Consider the following 13,143-nt stretch of genomic DNA (forward strand, 5'->3'; position numbering starts at 1 on the left):
TCATTTAATGAAAATCTGTGTAATTTGCAGGATGCTGGATGTGGATGTCATGCACGAAGGATATGTCTGACACCACTGATTAGATTATGATGAAACTTGGAGAAACTTTGCATTTGTGCAGGCTATTTTCTCTTCCTACTGACTAACAGAACATACATACTCCATTTCATCTTGGGTGACCTTCGAGAAAACTATATTTTGGGGAATTTAATGTCAATGACGAGTTTGTTTCGATACCTTAAGGGTAAATTTGGCTCCCAGTCCCATCTGCATTTTCACCTCAGACTTCTCAGAGGAGCACTAACTCTCTTGGATTGTAGCCCTGCAACGTTTGGAACTTTAATCCTCTTTCTATTGCAGTAGAATAACAAACTGCAGATGGAAGAACTGAGGCAGATCACATGTATTTTAGTAACTAACTAGAAAACAAATCAGAGAGTGAAAGACATCCACCAAGTAGATCATTCCCCTCATAATTTTCCTGATCTCATTCTGGATCCAGATCTAGATAAAATTCGGTGGCAAGATACAGGGCCCTACCCTACACGACTGTGTCAAATTCCATAAACATCAGTCAATGATTAACCGAGAAGTTGAGGAAGTTTTAAACATGCAGTTGTGAGACCCCTGCTACAGAAACACGGCCTTGATCACACTGTGTTGGGTAATTTTAGGCCCATCTCCAAACTGTCTTTATTTATCAGGAGAAGACTCAATACTCAGCTGAAGTCTTTTCTGGAAGACCATAATATCCAGGACCCAGTTTTTCAAAAGTAATCCAGTGGGATTTCGGATCACGGATTGGATCAAATCTTGGAAATGGGTTTTTCAAAGTCAAAAGAGGGAATCCGGACAAAATCAGATCACGTAATCCGATGCTGCATTTGATCTGGCTCAAACCTGCCCTTTGCGTTTTTCAAAACTTGGAGCTCTGTTTGGGATCCATTTGATCCAAAAAATAATCTGAGGTTTTTCTTTTTAAGTGACTGATCACAAAATCAATGTTTACTGATGATAAATGCAAATCATTCATCAAGACAGTGACCCTGGATATAAAGAAAATCTATGAAGGATGTCACATCTAATGAGATATGTTAAACAAAAAATAAAAACATCTCACAGCTGGCAGCTGTCAAATAAATGTCACTGTTGCTCACAGCTCTATGATTCCTGTCACGGGCCAAGGCAGGAACAGAACCAAACGCACGACAGATCTGAAGGGGCAGGCAAAGGGAAGGTCCAAAAAACAGGCAGGGGTCACAAACCAGGACGCCCAAACAGACAGATCCCAAGGGGCAGACCAAGAGGCAGAGTCCAGAAATCAGGCAGGGTCGGTACACGGGAGGTCAGTCTGACTTGCTGGAAAGTAGGAAACATTACTGACGATCTGGCAGAGAGCAGAGGACTGAGCTGGGTGTATATAGTGTCCGGACTGATGACATGCAGGTGGTGGCAGGAGCACAGGTGACGGGAATGAACTGATTGGCAGGAGCATGGCAGAGGGGAAGACAGGGAGCGTTAGTAGGGGAATGACACCGGCCCGCCTCAAGGCGTGACAGATTCCACAGTATATTAATTTTAATGACAAAAAAATATATGCCGTAATTCCCGGTGTACAAGCCGCTACTTTTTTCCAATATTTTGAACCTTGCGGTTTATGCAACGACGCGGCAAATTTACGTATATTTTCCCACTTTTGTTACGAGCCGTGTTTCGTTAAAGCCTATTTATTTTCGTTACGAAATTAACGCCCCCCGGGCGGGCGCCGTAGCTGGGGAGATCCGCGAGAAGGGCCCGGCGCGCGTCCAGAATCGCCGCCGCCGGACCGCCGTACCCGGTCCCCGCCGCCTGCCCGCCATCCGCTACGCGGCGTCGGACGCGCCGCCCCGCGGGGAAGGAACCCGCCCCCTCGACCTCCCGGGCGTCCCCACCCCTGCCGCACCACGCTCCCGCGGACGGAGGATGAGGGGCACGGGGGCAAGGGGGACGGGGACACCCCGCCAGGCGGGCGCGCGCGCAGCCTCCGACGGGCGGAGAGGGGAGGGCGACGGGGCAACTGCTCCCCCAGCCGCGGCTCGAGCCCAGCCCCGCTTCGCACCCCAGCCCGACCGACCCAGCCCCTAGAGCCAATCCTTATCCCGAAGTTACGGATCTGATTTGCCGACTTCCCTTGATCTAACATGCCAGAGGCTGTTCACCTTGGAGACCTGCTGCGGATATCGTTACGAGCCGTGTTCCGTTAAATATCATTTGTTTCAATGTACCGGTAGACACCTGCAGTTTACGAATATGTGCGGCTTATTTTTGTACAAAATAAATATTTTTTTAAAATTCAGTGGGTGCGGCTTTTTCACAGGTGCGCATAATAGTTTAGCAATTACGGTACTCGGTCATTCAGTAGACTAATTCAAAGTAATTCCTCACAATTGCATCTCTGATTTCATGTCCAGTGTGTCCTTCATTTGGCAAGAACCCTGGCAGCTGTTGTGGTTCTACATCAGGCTCAGGTCCATCAAAATTGTCATCAAGAGGGACATTACGCCTGGTGGCAATGTTATGTAAGACAATACAGGCAAGGATTATGTTGCATGCCACCTTGGGTTGTACCCGCAAGTAGTTTAAACACGCAGGCCGTTTCTTCAGGACTCCGTTTAGGCGTTCAGTGGCACATCTTGCTCTGCAATGTGAGGAGTTGAAGCGTGCCTGCTCTGGTGTGGTTGCAACTGGAAAAGGGGCCATTAGCCATGGTAGGAGTGGATACGGGCCGTCTCCCAATAGTATGCCATTTGGTCGCTGGGATTGAAACTGTCTGTATAGTGCACTCTCTCTCTTATAATGCATGCATAATGAACAGACCACAAGACAGCTGGTGATTATGAGTTTGGCGTTTCCCACAAGTTGGATGTTGATGCTGTGCCTCCCCTTTCGATTGACATACTCACACTCCCTTTCACAAGTTGCTAGGATAGCACCAATAGTGCTAGGCATGTTCCCCATTTGAAAAAACCTAGACTTAGACTGAGCTGTCTGGTCATCTTTGGGAAAGGTTTCTGTTTCCTAAAATTAAAATAAACAATGGCTGTGTGTGGCCACCGGTATTTTGCCTACCTGTTGTTCTTTGCTAAGCTAATAGGCTACACTGTTGGTTCCATTTAAGGCTCTGGTAAACAGAATTTGGTCATCTTGAAATGTGGTATTTGGATCACAGTGATCCAATCCAATGTTCCTTTAAAAACTGGCATCAAAGTAAGATGGATCAGGTGATCCTGGATAGCAAAACATTTGATTTCCAAATCCGGATCAATCTGATCCAGATTAAAATGTTTAAAAAACTGGGCCCTGGAGACACAGTTGTGATAGAGTTGAATTAGCACGCTCATCTCATCCTCCATCTGTGCTTCATCTTCCTCGTCCCATCCCTGTCTGTCGTTTTCTCCCTCCACCATCTATTCCAATCAACATCCCCCCCGCCCATGCTGTTTGGTAAGACCTGTAAGAAATGACTGAGTGAGAAGATATGATGGAATACTTCCTGTCATCATTATGAATTAGCCTCTGCACGGATACATGCACACGGATACGAGCACGCTCACGAGCACGAATGCACTGTCCCCCATGCATCATCTAACAGCGATGCCATTGATCTCAGTCAGCTATCGATAGGGAGACCGCCGCGTGCTGCGCCACGGCACAGCCGGACATTTCCACCGGAGGGGAAACGAGTCAGAGACGGTGCGTCGTTGTTGCTAAGATAAAGAATTCATGGCTGGATTCAATGCAAACGCATTTGATTCATATGCAACCGGGTTGAGCTGTTTGCCTGTTGGTTGATCAACAACAACAACAAGTTAATCTCCACGGCTTTCATGGAGCGCTCCAGCGATGGACGACCAACTTGCCCTGTAGCTCTTTCCATGACAACACAGGCACAGGTTGGTTCTCTGAAACGGGCGTTTATTGCTCTTCTCTCTCTCTCTTTCCGTCATACGCCATACGCCCGTTTCAGAGAACCAACCTGTGTCTGTGTTGTCATGGAAAGAGCTACGGTGAAAACTCGTTGGCCGCTTGTCAACGAGTAAAAATACAGTTCTCTGGGTGTTCTGCGGTCGATGCTTAGACCCCAGACGATGAAACCAAAAATACAAACAAAAGGATGTCTTCAATAAACCAGACTGTTATGTCTTTCGTTCAAAGACATCCGTGAATTCATGTTTTGTTTGTTTAAAAAGATGGTTAAAGGTGTGAACAGGTTCGTGCTTCGTTGTATATAGTGTATTTAGATCGTGTTAAGAAACCTATGTGTAAAAAGGTCCAGAGTGAGACATCATCTTAAATGTAGATCGGTGTTTCTATTAGCAGAGTGGGCTCTCTTCCCTTACATAGATGATCTATGTCGTGTTTCTGGTCCAGAGACCAACCAGCAGAGACCGAACAGCTGACTGCAAATTTTTCTTCTGTATAACGTTGAAACTTGGACAATGACCGTCTTTGTAAGTATTTGTGTAGAAACATTGAATTATAGATGTAAGATATAAGATGTTAGTATGTTTCTTAAAATAAGTTGTAAACTAATTGGTGTTTTTTCGTTAGCTGTAGTGTTGTATTAGCCTGCTGTGTAAGTTAGAATCAGATGTACGTTTTTATAAATAGTGATTGTATTTTCTTTGTTCAATTGTCAGTTACCGCATGATACAAGAGCTTCATAAAGCAAGAAAAGAAAGCCTTGCGTACGGAGTCTTCTTGTGGGTTATCTGGCTGTCTAGCAAAGACACGTGTTGTGAGGACAGCACACAGACACTTAATAATAATAATGCATTGGTTTTATAGAGCGCTTTTCTGGGAACCCAAAGACGCTTTCATTGTGTATTATTCATTCACTCCATACTTGGTGGTGGTAAGCTTTTAGCCACAGCTGCCCTGAGGCAGACTGATAGCAGCGAGGCTGCCAATTTACACAGTAATTGTACTTTACACGTACTCTTACATGAACGTAGACATAGTTCTGCCTCTGGAAGGCTTTGTGTTCTTGATAGCATCATTCTGTTTGAGGATTTGTACATATCGTCGATATTCTCCGCTGACGAATCACTTACTACACGGAGACCACGGTCACGTTGATCGATGGGTTCATGCTTCATCGTCATCATTATTGTGCGTCTTTTCTTCTCACTGCCATCCTTACCACTCGCTTTCTTTGGACCCATCACTTATTATAAAGAATATTTAGAAATAGAGAGTGAAGCGAGTGAAGCGGGCTTGCATCTGGAATCGTTGCTCGCAGCTCAAAGTTATACCCGGATCGCAAAGCAAAGTATTGATCGCAGGCCGGTTTGTGTCTCAGAATGCTCCTACCTTAAAGTGCTGGTATGTCAAGGTTTTACTGTGTATTACCTGCTGTTGTCCTCTCATTAGTGGTTCGTAAGTTCATTTTATCCAGTTTTCCGTAGTGTCTTTTTGTGTGTGTGAAATTGTTTGAACCCCTGATACACAATCAAAATCTGAGGCAGGGAGAAGCGTCGCCGCAGGGAGGCCTAGTGCTGTTCTCCGAAAAGGCCAACCAGTCACAAATTGATGGCGAGCCAGTTTCACCTCCCCACGAGCCAAGCACAGAATGACTCCAAGTGTGTTTCCATGGAAACGGGCATGCCAATCCGTGCCCTCAGCTGCGGTAATAGCAGGTTTAAGGACGTTTACTCCGAGTTGTAGTGGAAGGCAAACATAGTAATCGATTTTTGTGGAGAAGACTTTAGCTTGGTCTCCTGGGGAGAAAATTCATTCTGATATCATGGTTATTTCGCATCACCGATAATTTAAAAATGACATAAAGTTTATTTCTGTCAAGTTGGAAGGACACAAAACGATTTCAGCACTTTGATACCCTTTAGAGCAGGGGTCACCAACAGGCGGACCGCGATCCGGGTCCGGCTCCAGAAGCCGTCCCAGACAGTTATGACTTAAAACCTGACGGCTCACTTCTAATTTAACCGGCGCCGCTTCTGGAGTCTTGATGGTAGTTGTTCAACAGATGAGGAAACGCACAGACCAATTGCATGTGAGTAAAGCTATACCACGTGATACTACTCAGCCAATCAGGTCTCTGCATATCAGTGCAGACAGATGCAAGATTTAGCCAAGTTACACATGGAAAGAAAAAGATAGAGAGAGAAAAAAGTGAGAGAAAGAGAGGACGATCAAGACGGAGAAAGAGAAAAGAATAAGGAACAAATGGCGCTCTCCAAAAAAAGAAATATTTATTTTCTCTTATTTTGAAATGCAGCCCTACTTTTATTTAGTTAATGAGAGAACATTATTATCTGCAGTCATACATACATGTTCAGTTTTATGTTATGTGGCAATAAATGTTGTCAAAACGTTTTTTTTTTATTTTGTACTGAATTGATTTGATTTATTAATTTTTGCCAAACAAAGTACAGTTTTATGCATTTTAAGACGTGTACGGTGTTGAAGGAAATCTGTACAGAAAAACGCAAATTTGAAAATTATACCATCCGGTATGCACCGAATATCAAGAAACGGCAAATCAAACGAGTTCGCCGCGGTAGCCTCCATTCCGTATTCCTACTGTGCGCATGCGTGTGCCGCCTTGGTATTCCCCATTGCATCATTCCGATCACTGAACAGAGTGGAAGCCTAGTCCAACGTGGTTTTAAACTTTTTTTGGATACAATCAAATCGCGATGTCTGAACCTGAATTAAAACGCCATAAATTAAATGGAAGAGGCAAACATCACAAAGAGTGGGAGCAAATGTCAGGATGAGGGATTGATACAAGCTTCGAATTCGTATTGTGTTGCTTGCAACAAAGACGGGAAAATAGCTGCCTCCGGTTTCTATGATTTAAAGACGCATTTTGATACAAAGAGCCACGCCAAAAACGTAGATGTCTCGAAAACCTATCGATCAATGGATGCTCATTTTGCTCCTTTACATAATTTATTAAGCATGTACTTCGTGTGGATAGAAGAATATAACGAAACAAGTGTAAAATATCAAATGTTAAACTGTATCATAATTAATAATGTCCAACTATGTACATAAATAAACGCATTTGAAAAAAAATATATGGTGTACGATTATTTTGTATTTTGTGAGGAAAAATACAACGGTTTGTAAGGCCATGGAGCCTTGGAGGTTGACAGGTATGAGTCCCTCCCTCGATATAATGCGGTTCATCTTCCGCGACTTCGCTGCTTCGCGGAGTTTTAATGCAATTTTTCAGATTTTTTTTTGCACTTTAACGCGCCTTGAAGGCAAGGACAAAGAGGTGCAGTCGGAGGAACTCTGAAATACGCGCGAGTCGCTATTAATCATTTCTCATGTGTTCAACCTCATAGGTTGATCATGAAAATGAAATTCATTATTTCTAAAAGCTATTATGTTTATAAGGGGTTATGGGGAAGTCCCTCAGTACCTGCTGAAGCGCAAGGAAAAGCAGCATGGGTTGGAACATGGCACTTTTGAGACAATCGCCACCAGAGGAAAACTGCCGGCGATTGCAAAGCCAACACTTGCAAAGCGTAAAGTGATGAAAGAGAGTGTGCACACTAACCTGAATACAAGACAGGAACATTTTATATTACCCAAAATCACCAGCAGAGAAAAACGGAAGGAGCTCAGACTAGCATACATGCCACGCACCAATGTGCAGCATGTCTACCCTATGAGCAGAGATGGAAACTGTACTTCTGCAGAGTGGGGCGGCTCGGTGGCGCAGTGGTAAGCACTGTTGCCTCACAGCGAGATGGTCGCGGGTTCGTCTCCGACTTGTCCGTAGGTGTGAGTGTGTGTGTGGCTGGTTGTATGTCTCTGTGTTGCCCTGCGATAAACTGGCGGCTTGTCCAGGGTGTCCCCTGCCTCTCGCCCATTGACTGCTGGGATTGGCTCCAGCTTGGCCCGCGACCCGATAACGGATTAAGCGGTTGGGACAATAAACTTCTGCAGAGTTATCAAAGAGACCGATGGGGCTCCGGGCTGGTCTGTTGTGCCCCGTTCCGCTGTTGTGCTCTCGGGGTGCTGCAACACCCAGAGAACAATAGGGCGCCACCAACTGTAAGGCACATCTATTACTTTAAGAAATGGAACACCACTCGCTGCGTCACAGACGTCACAAGCCCGGTGGCTGTCGTGCGGCATAAATAGGCCTACAGAATTATTTCAGAAAAACTCAGAAAAATAACCTCTAAAAACCGTAAAAAATATATTTTTAATAAATGGATCTCTTTATTTCAGAAAACAAAATAGCTTGAGATGTTCCCACAAAAAGCAGCATAAAGGTGAAGGAGATTTTGTACAACAAACTGTGGAAGCTGAAAGAATACAACAGTTAAAATAAGTGGCAAGCTGATTAACCAGGCGCAGAATGGTGGGAGTTATCGGCTCGGTTGGGCCCTTTGATGAAAATGTGGAGCAGTGGAACTCGCATACAGAGCGCTTTGGGTATTTTGTCCAAGCTAACGGGATCGAAGACGAAAGGAAAGTACCCACATTTTTGAGTGTGATAGGCCCACAGACATTTTGTTTGCTCCGTAATTTAGTTGAACCAACAACACCAGGTAGTAAAACGTATAAGGAGATCATGGACACTCTTGCAAGCCACTTCTCACCCAAGCCCCTTGTCATAGCCGAGAGATTCAGGTTCCACAAGCGCAATCAAGAAGAAGGAGAATCTGTCACTATGTTCATAGCATGTTTCAGGAAGTTAGCCGAGTACTGTGAGTTTAAAGACGTGTTTAATGACACGTTGAGAGACAGACTAGTATGTGGATTAAGAAATGAAGCAGCGCAAAAAAAGTTGCTAACGGAGAGTGATCTAACCCTGGAGAAAGCCATTAATATCAGTGTATGGAAATGGCATCCAAAGAAGCTCAACAACTAAATGCTACTGGCAGAGTGCATAACATTGCATACAATCAAAGCAATGCACAAGGATCTTGTTTTCGTTGTGGTAAAAAAGGTCATCTTGCATCGACCTGCTGGTGTAAAGAAATGGACTGCCGTCAATGTGGAAAGAGAGGACATGTGGAACGAGCATGTCGAACCATGAACCACACACAGAGGAGATTTTTTACTTGAGAGACGTGGAAAAGGCGCGGGTAACCGCTTAACAAGTGAAGAAGGCGATGCGGAATGACCCCGAACTGTCGATGGTTATGGACTTAGTGATCAGAGGACAATCAAGGTGTGATAGCTCTACACTTAAACCGTTCCTTGATAGGAGGTGGGAGCTTTCTGTTCAATCTGGGTGCTCTGGAGAAGGCGGGTCATCATTCCACAGTCGCTGCGCACAAAAATGTTGGAGCAACTCCATGCAGGTCACAGTGGAATAGTCAAAATGAAAGAGATGGCAAGAAGCTACTTTTGGTGGCCAGGGCTGGACAAACAGATTGAGCACATTGCCAAAAGTTGTTCATCCTGTCACAAGACTCGTAACAATCCTCCTGCAGCCCCACTTCATCCATGGGACTTTCCGTGCCATGTGTGCGCCAATGTACCATGTACATTAAAGAAAGGATTGTTCGAGTATCCGCCTCATCATTCCTACCATCCGTAAAGGTGAAAGACACAACAGTGTGTGTTTTGTAGCAGCCTTCATAAAGTGTGTGTGTGAATTGTGCTGACATTTGCTGCAGACTGTTTAAGAAAGAAAATATTTAAGAGAGGCACCACACACACACTCGCACTCTGTGTGTGTGTGTTTCCTAAATGACCTCTGTGCAGGACTTCCTCCAGTGTCCACTGCATAATTAGATGGAGCTGGGACCATCTGCAACACATCCATCACTGCCACACACACCTCTGCACCCGCAATGAAAAAGGAGAGAGGCCAGAATCCACCTCTAATCAAGTCAACTCAGACACATCTAGTAAATTCATATTTGCCATATTTTATTTTCACAGGTCCTAACTGAGCAGCTCTTACATGCCTGGCAAAATACCTGGAAGAGAATCAATCAATCTATAACATATAGTTACATTAACATGATGAAATGACTTCATATAGTATGTGTTTGTGATGCAGGGTCAGAGCTTCGTTTCCAGAAATCAGTTTCCAGATATTCCTGTAAACATTCCCAGAACAAATGTGTCTGGAATAGTAACAAAAGGAAGTTTTGAACATGTAAAGAATTAATGAGCCACATTCATTGATCTGAGAGATTCATTCCTTGATCTAGATCTGGAGCAGAATTTCTAGAAAAAAAGATCAATAATCGGTTATCAACAGACATTAAAGCATTGACTATGTGGATCAACACAAACTAGCAGATCGAGAGCAACATCATGGTGTTTTATTAGTACCAGAAAATACTTCATGACACCATCCTTATATATTTGTACATTGCAAACCAAACCAATTAGCCATAATGTGAATTCAGTCATTTCTATTAATACACTGTCAAAGGGATTGTTATGTGTCGATGTACACCTAAATGTATTTATTTGTTGTGTCGAGAATTTTTATAAAAGAAAATTATTTTCTTGTTTATTTTTCAACTAGCTAATCTACTATATCAAACTTTAAATTTAACTAATGCAAAGTGCAAAACATACTTGAAAATGAGGTAGAATTTTAGTCGTGAGATGAAGACGACTCCAGGTTACGTTCACACTGCAGGCTGAAGTCACCCAAATCCGATTTATTTTTTTTCCCCTATGCGACCTGTATCCGAGCTTTTCATGACAGTCTGAATGACACAGATCCAATTTTCTTAAATGCAACCCAGGCCAGTTGTATATGTGGTCCTAAATCCGATATGTATCCGATCTTTTGCCGTGCAACTTCAGTCTAGATCTTCAGTTCTAGATCAAAAATGTCGCATTTATCCGACCTACACATCACTGATGCACAACATACGTCACAATTGTGCGACTCACACTGCCTGTGACGGTGCTGTATCCTCTTCTGCTAATGCGGGACACTTTTGGGTCACATGGCATTCATACTGGAGATCACATAAAAGTCGCATTTCATTGGAAATGTGAATTAACTCCCTAAAAAATAAAAAAATAAAAAATCCAAATTGAGCACAAAGTCCTGCAGTCCTAAGAGACACTGTTGAAGTGACTGGATCCCGTGTTAGCAGACACTTTCTAGCCATCACCGACTTACACGTTGTTTTCAACTGACAGGACGGCTGACACAAGCAGACACACACACACACCCCTGCATAAACACGGCGATGCAGCTTGTCACACACTTAAGTCGCACACAGAGGCTGTGACAATGAGCTGAGTGGACACTGTTTATAGGACAGGATGGTGACACGTGTCTAATGAAAGTCAAGAGGATAAGTGAGAGGCAAGAGGACTATAAGTAGAGGTGGTGAGAACAGAGAGGCCGAATGAATGAAAGAGAAAGAAACTGACAGGTGTCAAAGTGTTCACTGAATCGCAGCTGATCAACACGCCACAACCCGTTTCCATCCCAGCAGGTCTACGTTCAGCGAGCGGCGGCGGCACCTCACGTCTCCATCGTAAGGATGACACAACAACACAGGAAACGTCAGTGTCTCCTTCTCGGCCCCAGACGGAGAAGACCGTGCCAAATCCGAGCCTTCACATTTCCAGAAACATAAACAGTGGGCTTTTTCATATTGACGATGCACTTGAGAATGTTTGTACAATGTGTGTTTGTAGGATATACCAAACTGGCCCAGTAGCAAAGATGGGTTAGCGTGATGATGATAGCAGACAAAGCCTCACCACAGTCTCTCCTGCAAGTCAACACAGAAGATTTAAGAGTTAAATCACCAACTCTGATCTGGACTTAATGAACCTTTAATCTGGTGATGAAAATGATATTGGTCTTTGCATTTCCCTTGGCAGTGTCTCTGATGTCCACCATGCTAATGTTTATTTTTTTGACCAGATAGGAGCAAAAGGGTACCTGATTTGGTTCCTGCACTGAAAACGGCTGACCCTGAATGAGTTAAAACTATTTGCTTTCTGAAATAGTATATTTTTATTATTCCCATGATATTAATACTATGGTGAAATGTTTATCAAAAATAAACCGCAAAGGACAAACATCCATACTAAAAGTCTTACTTGTCAGGAGCAAAAATGTATATTGATGTACTATTTAAGGTTTTTTTTATATATTGTTATATATAGTTTGTTGTTTGAATGTGGATCTGACTCAAACCTCTTCTCTCCGAACAACTCAGTATCACTAGTAGGGACGTCCCGATCAGATCACGTGATCTCCCGATCAGGATAAATATGGATAGTTATGTTCATTACTTTTTATCCAGAGTGAGACGTCTCTACTCCACACAAAAACAGCAATGCGTGCGGCATGACATCACTTCCTGTGACACCATTGGTTGCATGCCGTCGAGCTCACTATTATAACCTTTACTCATGAACCAGACTTGATTAACCAGGACTTGAGTAAAAACCATTGATCCTCATTTGAGAATGAAGCCTGAACTTGTTGCATGGATGTTTGCAGAGCTCAGGCGCTGATGAACAGTTGCCCACCGTCCAACAAACTAACTTTAAAATTACAAAGTAGAGAAAAACTTGTCCAGTACAGGTTGAATTAATTTTGAATTAAGAATCTGAAGTAATTCCAACAATCCCTCAATGACTGCTGGGACATGAAAACTGACTGTTTGAAGCCACTGCATTCACCACCACCTCACATCGTACAGTTAACTCTGGGTAACCATGGCAACAATATTCATAAATGCTACTGGCTCCTTCTTTATCCACTTACCGTTGGTCAGTAGCATTAGCGCAATAACACATTCTGTGACCTGTAAAGCATTCAGCAGCGATGGCGAGCGCTAGCCTCAGGACAATCATTGTCGGAGCGTTCACATTCCCAACAACAAACCCAATTATCAGTTTGTATTGATGTCATTGAGACAATATACCAGCAGCAGGCTTTATCAGGCAGCTACTGCATCGGTGTGTGACGTGCTCTATGTTCCTTTGGTGTTGGTGTTGTGATGTATTGTACTGAGGCGATGACCAAACTTCAGGGACACCTGAACATGTTGCAGAGGTGCTGGAAAAATTGCCAGTTGAAGTTTGAAAGCGTCGGAGACTGCCTCAATAATCTGCACTTGTTATTCTTAATCTGTGATTATTCATTTTATTTTAATCTTGTTTTAAAGG

The 13,143-nt window shown here is 43.7% G+C and overlaps 1 protein-coding gene across 1 annotated transcript; it reads right to left on the minus strand.

The window, feature by feature from the left end:
* Positions 1–2,394: 2,394 nt before the first annotated feature.
* LOC137894657 (putative nuclease HARBI1) lies at positions 2,395–2,988 on the minus strand. The gene has a single exon (XM_068740107.1). It carries the CDS (start codon positions 2,986–2,988, stop codon positions 2,395–2,397), a length of 594 nt encoding a protein of 197 aa, XP_068596208.1.
* Positions 2,989–13,143: the final 10,155 nt, after the last annotated feature.

The sequence above is a fragment of the Brachionichthys hirsutus genome, chromosome 6 (genome assembly GCF_040956055.1).
Source record: "Brachionichthys hirsutus isolate HB-005 chromosome 6, CSIRO-AGI_Bhir_v1, whole genome shotgun sequence".
Classification (NCBI taxonomy): Eukaryota; Metazoa; Chordata; class Actinopteri; order Lophiiformes; family Brachionichthyidae; genus Brachionichthys; species Brachionichthys hirsutus.

What these genes read in the sequence shown, in the direction of transcription:
- LOC137894657 (XM_068740107.1), bottom strand. Translation starts at nt 2,988, where the DNA reads ATGCCTAGCACTATTGGTGCTATCCTAGCAACTTGTGAAAGGGAGTGT.